This window comes from Ursus maritimus, unplaced genomic scaffold (genome assembly GCF_017311325.1).
Source record: "Ursus maritimus isolate PB19 unplaced genomic scaffold, ASM1731132v1 scaffold_7, whole genome shotgun sequence".
In the NCBI taxonomy this organism is placed as follows: Eukaryota; Metazoa; Chordata; class Mammalia; order Carnivora; family Ursidae; genus Ursus; species Ursus maritimus.
Genome location: NW_024426885.1, coordinates 19,662,354 through 19,680,795, shown reverse-complemented (window position 1 = coordinate 19,680,795; position 18,442 = coordinate 19,662,354). Strand labels below are relative to the sequence as shown.

The 18,442-nt window shown below is 36.1% G+C and overlaps 1 protein-coding gene across 2 annotated transcripts in view; it reads left to right on the top strand.

The window, feature by feature from the left end:
• The window catches only part of MXI1 (MAX interactor 1, dimerization protein), an 86,246-nt gene that overhangs the window by 23,283 nt on the left and 44,521 nt on the right, over positions 1–18,442 (top strand). Inside the window, exons 1-2 of one of the 2 annotated variants that reach the window (XM_040624043.1) lie at positions 33–217; positions 1,444–1,576. In XM_040624043.1, coding sequence (XP_040479977.1) covers positions 145–217; positions 1,444–1,576 — 206 coding nt within the window. In that variant the 5' untranslated portion in view covers positions 33–144. Of the gene's footprint in view, positions 1–32; positions 218–1,443; positions 1,577–18,442 lie in introns of those variants that run through there. The other variant, XM_040624041.1, reaches the window with a different exon arrangement.

The following is an 18,442-nucleotide window of genomic DNA, read 5'->3' as shown; positions in this document are numbered from 1 at the left end:
GAGCGCGCCGAGCCGCGGCCGGGCTGGCCCGCCCGCCCGCCGCACATGTCCCGGGGCGGCGCCGGCCTGTAGCCGCAGTTGCGGCGCCTCCTGTCGGCCGGGGAAGGGAGCGCGGAGAGGCCCCGGTCGCCGCCAGCGGTGCCCATGGAGAGGGTGCGGATGATCAACGTGCAGCGCCTGCTTGAGGCGGCCGAGTTTTTGGAGCGCCGGGACCGAGGTAACGGCTCGACGCCGCCGCCTCCGCCACCACCTTAGCCCGCGCACTCCGCGCGGGGAGTGCGGTGCGACGTGCGAGGGGAGGGAGGGTGCGCGTGTGAGGAGGGGGGTGCGAGAAGGGGTGCGCGTGTGAGGAGCGGGGTACGTGCGTGAGCAGGGGAGGCGGGCTGCGTGCGTGAGGGGTGCGTGTGTAAGGAGAGGTGCGTGCATGAGTGTGAGTGAGGAGTGCGTGTGTGAGGGGAGGTGCGTGTGCGAGCAGGGGTGTGTGAGGGAAGGGAGGGTGCGTGTGTGAGGAGCGGTGCGCGTGCGACAGGTGCGTGCGTGCGGGGAGGCGGGGGTGCGTGTGAGGAGCGCGTGTGAGGGGAGGTGCGCGCGTGAGGGGAGAGAGGGTGGGGAGGGGTGCGGGAGAGGCCGCGTGAGCGGGGAGGATGGGGGGAGGTAGGAAGGGGGCCAGGGATCTGGGGGCAGAGGGGAGGTGGGCCAGAGCGGAGGTAGGGAGTGTGTTGAGAGTGGGCGCCAGCCCGAGGACTTGGGAGGAAAGAACGGAAGGGAGGGGTGTCGGCGGTGCAGGTAGGGGTGAAGGAGGCGAGGCTGGGAGCCGAGGACGGGAATCTGCTGAGGAGCCGGTGGGAAGGAGGCTGCACACCTGTGGGGAAGGGCCCTCTGAGAAACTGAGGTAGGAGGAGGCGGGACCCCATTTAGGGACCCGGGACTAGAAGAGCCGTGAAAAGGCAGGGGGTGAAGAGTAGGAACTCTGGAAATTACGCTGTCAGGGGAGAAAATGTCCCCCGAGATGCGGCAATTGAATGGTTTGAAATCCGTGAAGATGGAGCGCTTAGTGAGAGACCTAGAAGGAGGAGAGTTAAAGGGCGGTTTTGAGGCAGGTGAAATAATTGAGGTGATGGTAACTAGTCTCAGAAATTAGTGTGTTTCAGTCAAGAATTCTTGGAGAAGACGATTTTGGAGAGGATGGAGAAATCACTTGCTTTAGAGGAAGTACCTCTAACACCTTTCAGGTGGTGGGTTGGGTCTGTATATATAACGTTACAGGATCGATGTCCTGGCAAGGCCTGAGAATTTTATCTTCCAACCTGAAAGTGGAAAAATATTACCTCCTTTTCTTCTGCTGTATTCAGCAACGTGTTACTGCAAGGACTTCAGATCTGTGGATCCATGGATTTGGGTACATTCCTGTTATCATGTCTTTTTTTCTTGCTGTCTCTTTAGAGTGTGAACATGGCTATGCCTCAACGTTCCCCTCCATGCCGAGCCCCCGGCTGCAGCATTCAAAGCCCCCAAGGAGATTGAGCCGAGCTCAGAAACACAGCAACGGAAGCAGCAACACCAGCACTGCCAACAGGTAGCAAGCTGGGGAGCTTTAGAAAGGGCAGCTGGAGGGAGGGAGCACACACTTAGGCAAAAGTGCAGGCCCTATTCACCTCAGTTCTCTAATATCAAGTCTGGAGCAACACTGAATAGCCAAATGAGTTTCTTTACCACCATCCCTGGAGATTTGACCCTTTTAAATTAATAAAATCTAGATATCATAACCTGACTTTGTGCAGAAGGGAAGGAAAAGAATCCAGAAGACAACCAAAGAGTTCTTGCTGGATTTATTAAGTGGGGAGGTCTGTGACTGAGAGGGACAATAAATTGAGAGACTTGACAGCATGTGTCCATTCGTGCAACCACACGATAAAAGTAATCTTGGGCCAGCTTTAAACTTGGACGATCCAAGAATTTTTAAAAACCAAAAATAGCTCAGGCAGGATATAAAGCAGAATCAAGGGTTTTGTTAAAGGAATAAAAATATTTGGTTAGAGTAGGAAGTTAGTGGGCATGGTCTATATGTTGTTTAAGGGTGAAAGGGAAGACCATGCTATGAAAGTTGTGTCTCTTATTTGGTAAGATTGAGGTGGTAAGGGAGCTTTTAAAGAAAAAAGAAAGGGAGGGAGGGAGGAAGGAAGGAAGGAAGAAAGAAAGGAGGAAGCTTATTTTTCAGTCCAAAGAGATCCCTAGGAAATGCTTGTCGGATGTACTCAGATACAGTTGACTTCCGTTTTTTTAAAACTTTTGGTAGTGCCTGGCTGTCTTTTCAGTGTTTTGTCCCAGAGGGCCGGTGAATTCTAAGGATTCAACTCATAGGAAGTTTTTAACAGGCCATCTTAAAATCAACAGATGCTGTTTTTTTCCATTGGCAAGAGGAATTAAATGAAACCTTTTTTCCTGATTCCCAAAGCTTTGTCTAGAGAATGTAAGCATTTATTTTGGAGAGGCAGAGAGCAATCTCTGGATAACTAAGGTTGCCTGAAGAGTTTGGGGAACTCCAGACAGGTAGTTGGGTAGCCACTTGGGGAAGTAGGTTAGGGAGAGAGCAGGAATAGGGGCTCTTACTAATAGATGCAGGAAACTTGAGGCTCCTACAGATAATAATTAGAGCTCAAAAGGTTGGATCTTCCCACTCTGCATTTTTGACATTGCTGAGGCAAAACTAGGATTCACTCTCCCCCCTTTGACTAATCTTTAAAGCTGTGTGTTTCCTTTTTTAGCTTCTTCATTAGGACTATTCTGTGTTTTTTTAACTTAATTTTTAAAATTATAAAAACAGTTATCTATCAGCTTAATATGCTGTATTTATGTTTATGTATCAGTCTAGAGGGTGTTTTATGGTGTGATAGGTTTGGAATGAAAATATGTAATATGATATGCAGCATTAAACAAAGAAATATAAATTTTCTTGTTTTTCACTGTTTCTCTGGTTAAGGTGTCAGCAGTTAGGATCTATATTTCAAGAATTTGAATTCATGGGTTTTTCACGGGGATGTACTGTATGGTGGCTAACATAATATAATAAAAAATCATTATTAAAAAAAAATGAATTCATGGGTTTTTCAATCCATGTGTAGATTAAAAAAGGGTTTGTTTGTTTTATTTAGAGACATGCAAAGAGTATCAGATAGGAAACCAGACCTGGGTTTTGTCATGCTACAAGTATTTACTGGGTCTTTCCTATTTTGTAGAAATCAGGTAAATGATCTTATTATATTTTCTCTTCGTCCCTCTTCTCATCTGTAAAATGAAGGGATGGACTACATATGTACCAAGGTCCCTTTTTCCCCTGAAGTTCTATGACACTGATTTATTGACAGTTTTAGAGATCAGTTACAATATTAGTTTAGTCTGTATACCACTCCATCATTGCAGATGCAGCATTGTAACTAATAATTTAAGGATTATAGATACATAAATAAGATATACATTTCTAGATTTTACCAGTTATGTTACAGGTCATTAATAAGTCTTTGTCATCTATTGACTTATACTTTGCTCAGTTTGGGGTTTTGACTAAGTGGTGTCTGTTTCATGGTAGAGTTCCTGTTAGGATTCTACTATTATGTGTGGGACCACAGTGCTAATTACTGTATGTTTTAGCATAGCATATCAGAAAATTTGTAAAACTACAGGCATGCCATGTTCTTACAGTACCTATGGGAAAATAATTATGTGTACATTGGACCACCCAAGACTAAGGAAGATAATTTTTCATAGGAATATAAGTAATAAGGAAAGGAAAAGAAAGAGAAAGAAATAGATTTTAAAATATATTAAGGTCCACCCGTGTGTGGGGTTTAGACTGGGGCCGGTAGATGAGAACTAGTTATGTTAAAGTGAAACACTAGAAATTATTTTTCCTTACCATTTGTTAAAACTTCTGCTTCATGGAATAGAGGAGCCAAGGACCAATTTCCAATGCTGGGATATGTGAGAAATGGGGTTGTTAGTCCATTTGAAGGAGACCTTAGGGACTTCTGTTAATTTTAGGCCTATTACTGAATTTCGTAGAAGTTTTATTATATTGGTTACATAAAGCAGAAAGAAAGAAGACTTGTAAAAATTTTCCATTTATTAGTCATCTGAAACAAGGAAAGGAATAGAGTTATGAGCATCTCTTATTTTCTTGATCAAAAAGCTACTTGTGTGGAAGTTGCTGTTACTCTTATGCATCTTGGACGTTGATATCTTGTCTGCCATAAGATGACATTTGTTTTCCTGACATTTTAGCATCTTTCACATATAATGTTGGTTGGCTTTTTCCCCCCTAATATTCTCAGGTATAATATGTTCTTCCTGATATAAAATGTTGTTTTGTAAGTTTATGCTGAATGTTAACTTCTAATATTATAAGTCTTGAAATCTTATTTTCACAGAAGTACAAAGGAGAGAAAATAAATGATATAATGTGATATTACAAGCATGTACCTTGAAAATCCCTGTGATTTTATCATTTGGTATCCTTCTAACTGACAATTCAGAAGTGGGACCTATAATATGTAATTCTTTTTTAAATATGGTTGACTTTACTATAGTCTTGGTCATGTTTTTCTGGCACATTTCCTAAAATCACCCTTCCTAAGATGTTACTGCAGTTAGAAAACCTGGCTGCAATTGCTATCTGGCTCATTGAGGATCATCACATAAGCTCAAATTCCTGGCTTTTTACTTTTTGGTCTCACAACTGAAAAATTTCAAGATCTGTCATCTTTAAAACTCTACTAATACTACTCTACCTGGCTTCGTTGTAACACTGATTTTCTCCTAAATATCTCTTGAATCTACCTTCTTTTCCCTTATCTTCATTACTTCCATCCTAATGAGATACCATCTATCTCTCACCTGGAGAACTGTTGTAACCTTCTAACTGGTATCCATACAACTACTCCTGATCCATATACAATTCCGATGAATTATATTGGCTAGCATAGCTTTCTTTCAGTTCCTTCAATACACCATGTTTCCTCCTACTTCAAGGTCTTTGTGTGTATACTGTTCTTTCCCCTTTTGCCAAGTTGTCTCTATCTAATAACACTCTTATTTCAACTCAATCATAACTTCTTCAGGGAATCCTTTCCTCATCAGCCAAAGTAGATAAGGTGTTCACATGATGGCACCCCTACTTTTCCTTCATGGTATTTTTCATAGTTTGTAGAAATACAGTTCTCTGGTTGATAAATTTATGTCTCATTCATTGGACTAAAAACTCCATGAAGGCAGGAATTGAATCTCTTCTGCTTAAGGATTGATCCTCAGTATCTATCACAATGCCTTGTACATAGTAGGTGTTTCTTAAAAAATGCAAGGTTTTCAAACTCCAGGTAGACTGCCCTCTGTGGAACTGAGTTTCTCTTTTGTGCTAAGTACCATATTAAAGTCCGGAAGGAGAAATGATACAACTCCTGCTTTGGCAAACTGATTACATTGTATTCTAAAGGATGTTAATGATAATATATTTGGAAAGATAGATAATATGTAGTATTTGAAGGACAAAAATCTCCAACTGCCAGTTCTTTTAAATGTTTATTATATGTAAGTATATTATAGTAGACTATAGAATGTTGCAATTAATTTTAAAGAACACTTGTCATCCTGTCATGACAATAAAATATTAAAACGTATCTGCAAGAACCATAAGTCTGTCAATATGGGCAATAAATGTTGACATGATCCTTTGACACATAGTAATTGCATTGTTTTAAGGTGATGTAGAAAGTAATAGTAAGTACCAATTTATGTTTGAATTTTAAGTTGATGAAAAATTTATTCTATTTGGTATCCTTTGGATATTAAGGAATCTCGCAATAGCAGCCACATTTCAGTTCTACCTTCTAGGACTGAAAGCATTAGAAAGCAAACAAAACAACTTCCCTTTTGCTTGGAAGGTTTTAGTTTAACTTTTCTAAAACTACAGAATCATGAAATGTTTGTCTTAGAGGGAATGATTGTATATTTGTATATATTGTATATTTTCAGCTTTAAAGCCTTTTTGGTTGTCTTTTTCATGGATTATTAGTTTTGGGGGAAAGTAGTGGTGAATTTTTTTTTTTTTTAAGGATAGTTGTAGAGGATTTTTTTCCAGGAGACGTAATTTGAAATTTGTTATATCTTCTGTTTTTATTCTTAAATATGTACCTATTTGTTCACTGAATGGTTGAATGAAAACTTATTTTTATTGTGAAATTTCTTTTTACTATTCCATGCTTTTCAATTTTCTATATCAAGAAATAGTTTCCGAGTCTCTATCAAATAGATAACTCCTAGAGTATCAGGACAAAAGTAGAGATTAGTAACAGTTAGACTCTCTGATGTTAATATTGTTCTTCAGTGTTTTCCGAATGTTGAATGATTAACACCTCCCGTATGATGTTTTCTGTGATATTCTGTCTTCCCCTAAAACTGAGTTTAAATAAAAAATTTTCAAGAATTATTTATATACCTCACTCTAAATAAACCCAGACTTTCCATTAAATGCTTCATTGAAGCATAAGTTTGCTGTTGCACAGTTTCTAAAGGACATATTCCCTTATGGAAGTATTGTTTCAAGGAGACTTGATGAGCATGCCTTGTAAGTCAGTAGGACAGCTGCTTCTGTTCCTATTTGATTAGCTACCTTTTTCCAGAATATTGAATACATGATGTGGAAGATCACAAATTATAAAAAAGGAATTCAAGATTTGATTCAGTATGGTTCTGTGCTTTATGAAGGTAAGATATTATCACTCATTTTATGATTAAAACTCATGGGGCCTAGAGATGGTAAGAGATACCTATTTAGCTGTAGGTGGTGGTTGATTTCATATCAAGCTGGATTTTCAGCAGAATATGCATCATTCTAACCAGATGAGACTGTTGACCTGAAGAAAGCTTTTTCTTCTATATTTCTCCTTAGAAAGGAAACCGCGTTACTTTCTTTTGGACATAGCGTGAGTCTTTGTCACTTCTTAAGTGAAGACAGTTTTCCAGATACTAATCAAAGAGCTTTGATGGTGTCGTTTGACCAAATGTATTTCCAGATCTCATTTTTGATCAGTAGTGCTGATGTAATATAAGCCTGCATATTTTTTTTTGTTAGATTGTTTTTATTTTTCATTTTGGCTCCCTACATTTTAAAATTCTGGCAGCTTTTTTCCCCTCTCTGCATATTTATGTAGGGGTTTGTGTGTGTGTGAGAGAGAGAGTGTGTGTGTGTGCACGCATGTATGTGCGTGTACTCCATCTTCATTACCATTTAATGAAGGAAACACATGTTATCAAGTAAACATAAATATATCATTTCAAACTGTGATGAGTTTAATATAGGAAAAATAGATGATCCTATGAGGAGTATAACAGGGAGGACCTGATTAAGTTTGATAGATGAAGGAGGACATCTCAAAAGTTGAACCTCTTGCTTTATCTTACCTTGAACTTTTTTCTCATGTTCATACACATCTATTAAATCATTTTTAATTATAGCATCATATTCTGTTTCATGCGTATACCATAATTTGGTATATAATAAATATCCATTGATGACATTTATTTTTAGGTATTTTTTCATTGAAAACAGGGCTGCTCTGAACATCTTTTTGCAGATAACCTTTGTGCATCTGTCCCCTTAGATCCTTAGGATAAACCTGAAGAATTAAAATTGTTGGGTCAAAGGGTACGATCCATATTCAATAATAATAATTATAGTAACATCTTGTGTTTAAGATATTACTTGTCTGTAAAGCCCTTTAATGTACATTATTACCTCATTTGAATTTCAGAACAGTTCTGTGAGGTAAAATGAAAATATTTTCCTTATTTTTTTGATGAGGAAACTGGATTGGCATGCAAGGTAACTTGCACAGGTAGAACTAGGAGATGAGACAAATCCCTGGAATTTGTTTCTCTGAGATCAGCAAACAGCCCTTAGTAATAATTTACTTAAAAAGTAAGACTTAATGACTGTAACCTGAAATTTATGTGTTAGCACTTTCCTTTTCTGCTCTGCCAAATGCCTGAAACGTGTGGTCTGCATCTGCTGCTTTAATGCTTTCCCACCAGTGCTTTTTCAACTTTTGCAATTTCCTTCCTTTTTCACTAGTTATTGAAACTGCTTTCTTAAAGGTAATTAGTAACCAAATTTACCGAACTTACACTGTGTACATGGAACATGCTTCCCTACCATAGAGGAGCTTATGGTGTATTTGGAAAAATACGTATATAATAAAATGGTAAATTATACAAGTCAGTAAGGTGTTATAAACATGGCTATTTTTATTTGTCAGATGACCGTATACAGATTAAATTATTTAAATTTATAGAGGAGATTACAGTACATTGTTGTAGAAATGTTACAGATTCACAGTATATATTTATTCATTAACTTTGACATACATTCAAGGAGACATAGGGATTCCATAACTTAGTACAAGTGAAATTCCTTATGTTTTATCTAAGTAACTAATTTCTTATAAGAGAATATATTTGGTTTGGTAGATAATTTTGTTAATGTTATTACATACATTTCTGGGGAAAGGTGTTGTGGGTTTTCTTTTTATTTAGTTTTATGACATTGGATAAAAAGGTTTCTGTGTGGTATTTATTTCCTTATGTTTCTTTATTATGGGAAATATTTTTGATAATTTTTTGAAAACACTATGTAAACACCATTTGTGGAGGCCGCATGATGAGAGCTTTGAAGCCATTTGAAATGGGCATTTTTAAATTATAGAAGAACGTAATTTTATTTTATTTATCTTTTAAGATTTTATTTATTTACTCATGAGAAACAGAGAGAGGCAGAAGCAGGAAGAAGCAGTCTCCCCACAGAGCAGGAAGCCTAATGAAGGACTCAATCCTAGGACTGTGGGATGAGGACCTGAGCCAAAGGCAGGCGCTTAACTCACTGAGTCACCCAGATGCCCAAAGAACATAATTTTTGTCTCAGTTAATGTATTTTGATAAAGCAACTGATTTTCCTTTTTTCTTATTTTGACTAATTAAACAGAGACAATTAGGATTCTCTTTGAGGAACTGTAAAGAACCTTTCTTTTTATGTAGTAAGAAACTAGAGGGTAAAATGTAGTAAGTTTGTCTTGGTATTAGGGGAAATGTGAATTTTGAGGTTTTTAATTTGGATTACCATAATCTTGTGTGGGAGTATATATCTTCAATATGAATAACAGAAAAAAAAAGTGATCTTCAGATTTCACAAAAACTTTGGACGATATATTGTTGTTAATACTGGATCTGCTAGGATTGGTTTCTGTAGTCTTTGTTGGTAACAGTCAATGCACAGAAGTTACAATTTAAAATTTAGATTTCTGGCCTGGCTCTAAAACAATTTGGTGTTCTTATATTATCATTTTAACATGTTATCCAGTCAGTTGTCCTTTGGAAGGCTTATTACTTTCCTGGAAATAGTACTATAACCCAAAAAGAAGTATTTGAATCTCATTTTTCTATAGAATCATTGTCTATTAGGGAGGTTCCCAAAAGCTCAAAGTCTAATATTTTTATGGAATTTATCACAAGTACCATATTTAATCCATTTAAAGAAGCAAAACAATTTATCTATATAAAATTTAAATATTTTTAAGTGTGTGTAAATAAATAGAATTACGTGGTGGTTATCTAACAATGTAAAGATAAAATGCCATAGTGTATGTTACATAGTTGTAATTTTCTTAATAAGTCATGCCTTATTTATTTATTTATTGGCAAAAGGTGGATGATGGAATGTGAACTATAAGAGGACAGGGACTTTGTAATTTTGGAGTATCTATATTCCTAGTGTAGGTCCTCATTAAATACTAAATAAATGAATGGCTGAATACTTTGAGCATGATCATGTACATCTGAAGGTATTTTTAAGTGAAATGTTGACATATTTTTGAAAAGACTTTTAGAGAAACTTAGGCACAATTGATTGCTTTGTATGAAGTTGTTCTGGGGTGTTTAATATCATTCTCATTGTCAGTTTATTTGTGGCAGGTATACTTACTGGGTACCAAGTTATGTTTGTGTTTTTAACATTGAAGTTGAAGCCCATATTATTAGAATAGCTGAGTAACGTGTTTCTTTTATTCTTTAAACAAACATGTAAGTATCACTAGGAATTTAATATTAACTTATTAAGTACCGGTATGTATTTCATACTGTTGGTCCTTTTCATACATGTGGTGAATAACTTGATGGTAGAGTGTAACAAGCGTGATGTACTGTCCTGTGAGATGAAGGTCTCTACTCTGCATGTTCACGGGAACACTTGAATGTGAATAGTCATAGCATTATTCATAACCACCAAAAGCTGGAAACAAAATATCCATAAGCTGGTAAATGAATGGACAAGCAAAATGTAGTATGTTCAGACAGTGGAATACTCTCCAGCAATAAAAGTAAACAAACTACTCATACATATAACAAAGTAGATGAACCACAAAAACATTAAACAGAGTCAGATACATAGCAGTGCATATTGTATGATTCCATTTTGTGAAATTTATTCTAAAAAAAGGCAAAACTATAGGAATTAGAAAGTAGATCAGTGGTAGGCTAGGGATGGGAATGGAGATTGACTACAAATGGGCATAAAGGAACTTTGGGGTGATAGAAGTGTCCTAACACTGGATTGTGGTAAAGGTTATGCAGCTGTATAAATTTACTGAAGCTCATTGAACTGTACCCTTAAAATGGGTGAATTTTATAGTATGTAAATTATACCTCAGTAAAACTTTTAAAAAAATTGCTGTTGCTGTTTATTGCAGTAAGATGAGTCTGAAGATGTGACAGGTGCTAAAAAGAACTGAAGGTGAAATGAATGAATATTAAACAATGAGGCCTTCAAAACTTGAAATAAACCAGTAAGGGGTTAGGAGTAGGGAGTGTGGTTGGTTGGAAAAAGGTACCTCCTCCATTCTCCTGCAGCTACCAAAACAAGGAGATTCAGCTATCCTGCCAGCCTCTCCTCCCTTACTTCCTTTGAGAATGACTTTTCTGTGTGATGTACTTGCCTTAGACAGTAAGATTCTTTGAAATAGATGTATAACATCTGTGTCTGCTTCTAGTACTATAGGGAAGAATGGAATATATTAACAATAAAACTTGGGATCAACTTCAAAAAAGTGGAGTTTATATTTATTATAATTAATGCTGTTAATTATGGTACTGTTCATTTCTCTTCATTCCAAAGTATCTATCAAATGTTTATTTCATGCCTGACTCTATCCTAAAATATCAGATTACAATTTGGAAGTCAAGAGGTTAAGGAAATCACGGATATTTTCTGCATTTTTAAAGGTTTTTGGAATGTTGCTCTATGTTATCATATATTATGTGTCATCACACATTAAATGTCCTGTTTCAACTTTTGGAAGTATGCTTAAGAGCAATAATTTTAATTTTCAAAATTCTCTGTAGTTTTTAATATTGCTCTCTCACCTAAAAAGTGATGATTTCATGAATAATGTGTAACTTTAGTATGTATTAGATGCTTCTTAATTTCTGGCACTACTAAGAATAGAAAGTGAAGTAGTTATCTTTTATTTTAAATTCATAACATTTAAAAAAAAGTAATAGGTGTATATAGTTGTAAGAGTCTGCTAATACTAAATAGCATATAAAGAAGAATAACATTTCTCTGCCTCATCTCTCCCCTTCCAGTCTCTACTTCCTAGAGGCTACCACTTCTAGTAATTTAACAGTTTGTTGGCTCTTTGCTTTCTTTTTTCTTTTCTTTTTTTTTAAGTTTTTACTTATTTAAGTAATCTGTACACCCACCATGGGGCATGACCTCACGACCCTAAGATGAAGAGTTGCATGCTTTTCCGCCTGAGCCAGCCAGGTGCCCCTGCTTTCATATTTCTAAATAAGAAGCTTATTCTGGAAGCGCTTGGGTGGCTCAGTCGGTTAAGCGTCTGACTCTTAATTTCCACTCAGATCACGATCTCAGGCTTGTGAGATCAAGCCCTGTGTCAGACTCTGTGCTCAGTGTGGAGTCTGCTCGAGATTCTCCCTCTGCCCCTCCCCCTGTTCTCTCTCTCTCTCCAAATAAATAAAATCTTTAAAAAAATTTTTTTAAAATAAGCTTATTCTGCTTATTATCTGTTGATTTCTTGTTACGGAAGATGAAGACTTGACTGTCTATACTCTTGACTAAGAGCAGATTAATCATACGCCAGAAATGAAAAAATTTTTTAAGTACACATAATTATAGATATTTCCCAAAGGAATGAGGTTTTTAAATTATCTACATTCTAGTACTTTGTATTATTAGTCTCCCACAATAAGGAATTAATATTTTGTTCTTATTTTTGAGTACTTTGTGGTACATTAGATTATTGCCTCAATTTCTGGATGAGGCTTATTACTTTTTAAAAAATAAATTTTATTTGGACATAATTTCCATACAATAAAATTCCCCAATTTTTAGTGTATTATTCAGTGACTTGACATATGTATACAGTCATGAAATCTCCAGCAAAATTACCATACAGAACATGTTTATCACCTAAAAACATTGCTTTATGCCTCTTTACAGTCAGTTTCCTACCTCTGTCTCTTGGCCCTCGCAACTTCTCATGTTTTCTGTCACAGCAGTTTTGCCATTTCTAGAGTTTCATATAAGTGGGATCATGTATGTACTCTTTTTGTGTCAAACTCCTTTCACTTAGCATAGTGTTTTTTGAGATTCATGTTTTTCTATGTTTCAGTAGTTCAGTCCTTTGTATTGCTGAGTAATAATCCATTGTATGGATCTACCACAATTTGTTTATCCATTCACCAGTTGATAGACATTCAGGTTGCATATAGTTTTTAACTATTATAAGTAAAGATGCCATGTACTTTCATGGACAGGTCTTTTGTGGATATATGTTTTCATTTTCTTAGATAAATACCTAGGAGTAGAATTGCTAGGCCATATAGTAAGTGTCTGTACATTTTACATTCTGACTAGCAGTGAAGTGACCTGGATAGCACTTGGTATTGTCAGTCTTAAATTTTAGCCATTCTAGTGGGTGTGTCATGATAACTTGTGGTTTAGATTGCATTTTCCTTATAACTAATAATCTTGAGCATCTTTATATGGGCTTGTTTGCTATTGATATATTTTCTTTGGTGAAGTGTCTAATTATATTTTTTGCCTTTTTTCCTTTGAGTTGTTTGTTTTCTTGTTGAGCTGTAAAGAGTTCTTTGTAAAGTCTAGGGGCACCTGGGTGGTTTAGTCAGCTAAGCATTGGATTCTTCGTTTCAGCTCAGGTCATGTCAAGGTCATGTTAAGGTCTTGGTTTCAGCTCAGGTCATGTCAAGGGGCTTGATCCGCACAGAGTCTGCTAGGAGTCTGCTTGAGATTCCCTCTCCCTCTGCCCCTCCCCACTCGAATAAATAAATAAATTAATAAATTAATAAATTAATAAATTAATTAATTAAATAAAATCGAAAAAAAGAGACTGTTATCCAAAATACAAAGACTTAAAAAAAAGAGTTCTTTGTAAATTCTGGATACAAGTTCTTTATTACATATGTGTTTTGCAAATGTTTTCTCCTACTAGTGGTTTGCCTTTATCATTTTCTTAACAGTGTCTTTTGAAGAACCAAAGTTGCATATTTTGATGAAGTTCAGATTATAATGTTTCTCTTTTATTATTCATGCTTCTAATGTCCTAAAAAAAATCTTTGCATAATCCAAAATCACGAAAAATGTTCTCTTTTCTCCTAGAAGTCTTATAGTTTTAGGTTTCTAAGTTTCATTTATAGTTAATTTTTGTAGAAGGTGTGAGGTGAGGGCTAAAGTTCATTTTTTGGCAAATATATATATATATTTTTAAACTCTGTTTTCTCCATTGAATTACCTTAGGATCTTTGTAAAAAATCAGTTGACCCCATATGTGTGAATTTATGATTGGTCCATTGATCAAAGTGTTTATTTTTATTCTCACACCACAGTGTCTTCATTACTATAGGTTTTTTTTTTTTTAAGATTTTATTTACTTAAAATTTGAGAGAGAGAGAGAGTGCATGAGTGGGAGGAGAGGGGCAGAGGGAGAGGATGAAGATGACTCCCTGCTGAGCAAGGAGCCTGATGCCAGCTCTGTCCAGGACCCGGAGATCATGACCTGAGCTGAAGGCAGACACCTAACCGACTGAGCCACCCAGGCACCCTTGTTGTAGTTTTGTGTTTTTTTTTTTTTTAAATAAGTCATGAAGTCAGGTAGTAGTGTAAGTCTTCAGTGTGGTTCTTCTTTTTCAAAAGTTCCTTTGACTATTATAGGTCTTTTGCAATTTAACATACATTATAGAATCTCCTCATCAGTTTCTACAATAAAGCCTATTAGAATTTTGATTGGGATTACACTGAATCTATAGATTAATTTACAGAGACCTTACCCATCTGAATAATATTGAATCTTCTGATTCATGAACATGGTATGTCTCTTCATTTACTCAATTATTTAGATGTTTTCATAGTTCAGCAATATTTTGTAGTTTTTAAGAATGTAATGTACATACTTTGTTAAATGTATCCTTAGGTATTTATTAATCTTTGATGGTGTTATAAGTGGCAATTGAATTTGGTATATTAGTTCTAATAATTTGTATATTCCTTAGGATTTTCTAAATAGATAATAAATGATGTTGTTTGAATACAGATATTATACTTCTTCCTTTCCATTCTGTATAATGTTTCTTTTTTCTGTCTTATTTCATTGGCGAGGACCTCTAATATGATGCTGAATAGAAGTGGTGAGAGTGAACATCCTTCCTTGTTCCTAATCTTGAGAAAACTTGGATTCTTTCACCATTGAGTATGATAGCTGTACTTTTTGTAGATGCCTTTTCACAGGTTTAGGAAATTCCTTTCTTTTCTTATTTACTGACTTTTTTTTTTTTTAAATCATGAATAGATGGTGAATTTTGTTAAATGCTTTTTCTGCATTTATTGAGATTATACTGTATTTTTCAAATTATTCTGTTAATGTGGTCAGTTACATTGATTTTTTTATTGAATCTTAAATCAATCTTGTATTCCTGGAACAAACTCTTATTTGGTCGTGGTCTATTTTATGATGCTGACACCAACCACCCATAGTTAGCACAGTGTCCACAGGTTTAAGCATGCAGTTCTCAACATGACTGCCCTTACTACAGATGCCAGCGGCACTAACTGGCTAACTTCTGACTAATTGGCTACAAATTTGGGGGTCCTTAATCTCCTCAGGTTTGATAATTCACTGGAACTTATCACACAACTCAGGAAAGCATTATACTTATGATTACAAATTTTATTACAAATAATTAAAATCAGGGCCAGCCAAATGAAGAGAAATATAGGGCAAGGTCTGGGAGAGTTGGGAACATGGAGCTTCTCTGTCCTTCCCATGTGGAATCAAGATGCATTACCTTCCTGGCACACTGATGTATTTACAAACTAGGAAGCTCACCTGAGCCTCAGATTCCAGAGTTTTTATTTCAAAATCATTGTGTAGTCATAACTGATTGAATCATTGGCCACATGATTGAACTCAATCTCTAGTGACTGTTCTCTCCCTGGAGGTTAGGGAGTCAGGTGATATCAATGGCTTGAAGCCCCAGCCCTTTAATCACACAGTTCATCTTTCTGTTGTGACCAACCCCCAATTTGAGTCACTTCTTTAACAAACTCAGGTGTGGTCCAGGGCCCACCACGAACAATGTAGAGATTTCTATAACTTTGGAAATTCCAAGGTTTCAGGAAGTTGGGACAAAGACTAGATTAATTTTTTTATTGTAAGACTGATACCATGTATTTGCTGTTGAACTGGTTCAATTTGCTGATATTTTGTCAAGAATTTTTGTATCATGAAGGATAGTAATCTGTTTTTTTGTTTTGTTTTTTTTCCGATGTAATTTGTCTGGTTTCACTACCAGAATAATACTGGCCTCAAAATGAGTTGGGAAATGTTCTCTCTTCCTTTACTTTTTGAAAGATTTTATGTAGGATTGGCATTATTTATTCCTTAAATGCTTAGTAACATTTGCTGATGAAAACTTCTGGGCCTGGAGTTTTCTTTGTGGGAAGGTTTTTGATTATGAATTCAATTGCTTTAATAGATGCAAGAGTATTCAGGGTTTCTAATTCTTCTTGAGTCCGTTTTGATAATTTGTATCTTTCAAGAAATTTGTCCATTTCACCTAAGTTGTTTGAATTTATTGGCATAAAGTTGTTCATAATATTCTCTTACCATTCTTGTAATCTGTGTAGCATCTGTAGTGACATGCACTCTTTAATCCTGATATATATATTTTTTTGTATTAGTAATTTTTGTCTTTTTCTCTTCATCAGTCTTAGAAGTTTATCAGTTTTACTGACTTTTTTAAAGTTAACTTTTGGTTTTATTGATATTCTTTATTGTTTCCTGTTTCTTATTTTGTTCATTCCTATTCTTGGCTTTATTATTTCTTTCCTCTACTTCAGAGTTTCTCAGCCTCGGCACTATTGACAATTTTGGCCAGATAATTCTGTTTTGAGCATGATAGGACGTTTAGTAGCATCCGTGACCTCTCCTCGCAAAATGCTAGTAGATCTCCTAGTTGTAATAACAGAAGTTGTCTCCAGACATTGCCAAATATCTGCTGGTGAGCAAAATAGCCCACAGTTGAGAACCATTGCTCAACTTCTTTCAGTTTAGTTTGCTTCTTTTTCTAGCTTCTAAAAGTGAAATCTCAGATCACTGATTTTAGACTCCACCCCCAACATCAGGATTTAAAGCTAAACATTTTTCTTGAAGCACTGCTTTAGCTGCATTGAACGAATTTTGATATGTTGCATTTTCTTTATCATCCTGAAGATGTTTTCTGATTTCTTTGTGATTTGTTCTTTAACTTGTGACTTCTTATTTCCCTCCTCTATTTCTTTCGGTTTAATTTGCTCTTCTTTTTGTAGCTTGTTAAGGTGAAAGACCATTGATTTTGAACCTTTCTTTTTTTTCTAATAGGAGAACTTAAAGCTAAACATTACTGTATGAGCATTGCTTTAGCTACATCCAACAAATTTTGATGTGTTGTGTTTTTATTATCATTCAGAATATTTTCTAATTTCTCTGCATTTTGTTTTTTGATTTGTGGCTTACCTTCCAGATATTACTGTTTTTCTAGTTATCTTAATTATTTTTGATTTCTAATTTAATTCCATTGTGCTTAGGGTTCTTACTCTGTATAATTTTAATAAACTTACTGAAAATTAAGCTTTACAAAATGTATAACTTAGGCATGTTTATGTAGTGAGCCAAAAGATTTATCAGAGGCATAAATTAGGCTGTTTGGTATATTTGAAATAAGAACTGTTTTTTACTGAATTCAGTTCATATGTAATTAATTTTTTTCCCTGTTTATTGGAAATGTACATACAGAAAAATATACAAATTCTAAATCCTAAGTACGGCTTGATAAATTTTCACAAAGTTGCAGAAATAAAATATTACAAACTCTTCTTAGAAACCTTTCCCTTCAGGGGCACCTGGGTGGCTCAGTCGTTAAGCGTCTGCCTTCGGCTTACGCTTCGGATCCCATAACCCTGGGATCGTGCCCCACATCGGGCTCCATGCTCTTCTGGGAGCCTGCTTCTTCCTCTCCCACTCCCCCTGCTGTGTTCCCTCTCTCACTGGCTGTCCCTCTCTGTCAAATAAATAAATAAAATCTTAAAAAAAAAAACAAACCTTTCCCTTTGACTCTTTCCAGTCACTGTCACCCCCTCCCTGAGGTAACCACTATTCCAACTTTCAATACTGTAAATTAATTTTGCCAGTTTTGAACTTTGTATGAATGGAGTTATGCTGTGTATATTTTTGTGTATCTGCCTTTTTTCATTCAGCATTATGTTAAAATTATGAAGATTCATCCGTGTTATTGCATAATAGTTCATTTTCAGTGCTCTGTAGTATTACACTGTATGAGTATTTCATAGTTTGTTATTCATTCCATTATTGATGGACATTTGTTTCCAATTTTTGGCTAGTATGAAAAGAATGAGCATTCTTTTGTATGTCCTTTGATGAATATGTATTAGTTTGGTATATGCCTATGAGTGGAGATGCTGAGTCATAAGGATTGTATATATTCAGCTTTGACATGTAAGTTTTAAGGGAAATTTTATTGATTGTAGTTATTGTTATACATCCTTTTTAGATCCTTGCTTTTTCGTGGCCGTAGTTATTATGGTGGTTATGTTTTTGTCATTGTTAAGGAAGAAGCAATACGTTTCTTATAAGGCAGTTTTCCTAAAAGCCTGAAATATTCAAGGTTTACTTTTTTAAATGGTTTTTAAAAATGTTTAACTTTGATAGAAACAAATATACAAAATTACCTTTTTGAAATAATTACTTTAATAAGGTATGAAGATGAGGGGCGCCTGGGTGGCTCAGTTGGTAAGTGTCTGCCTTTGGCT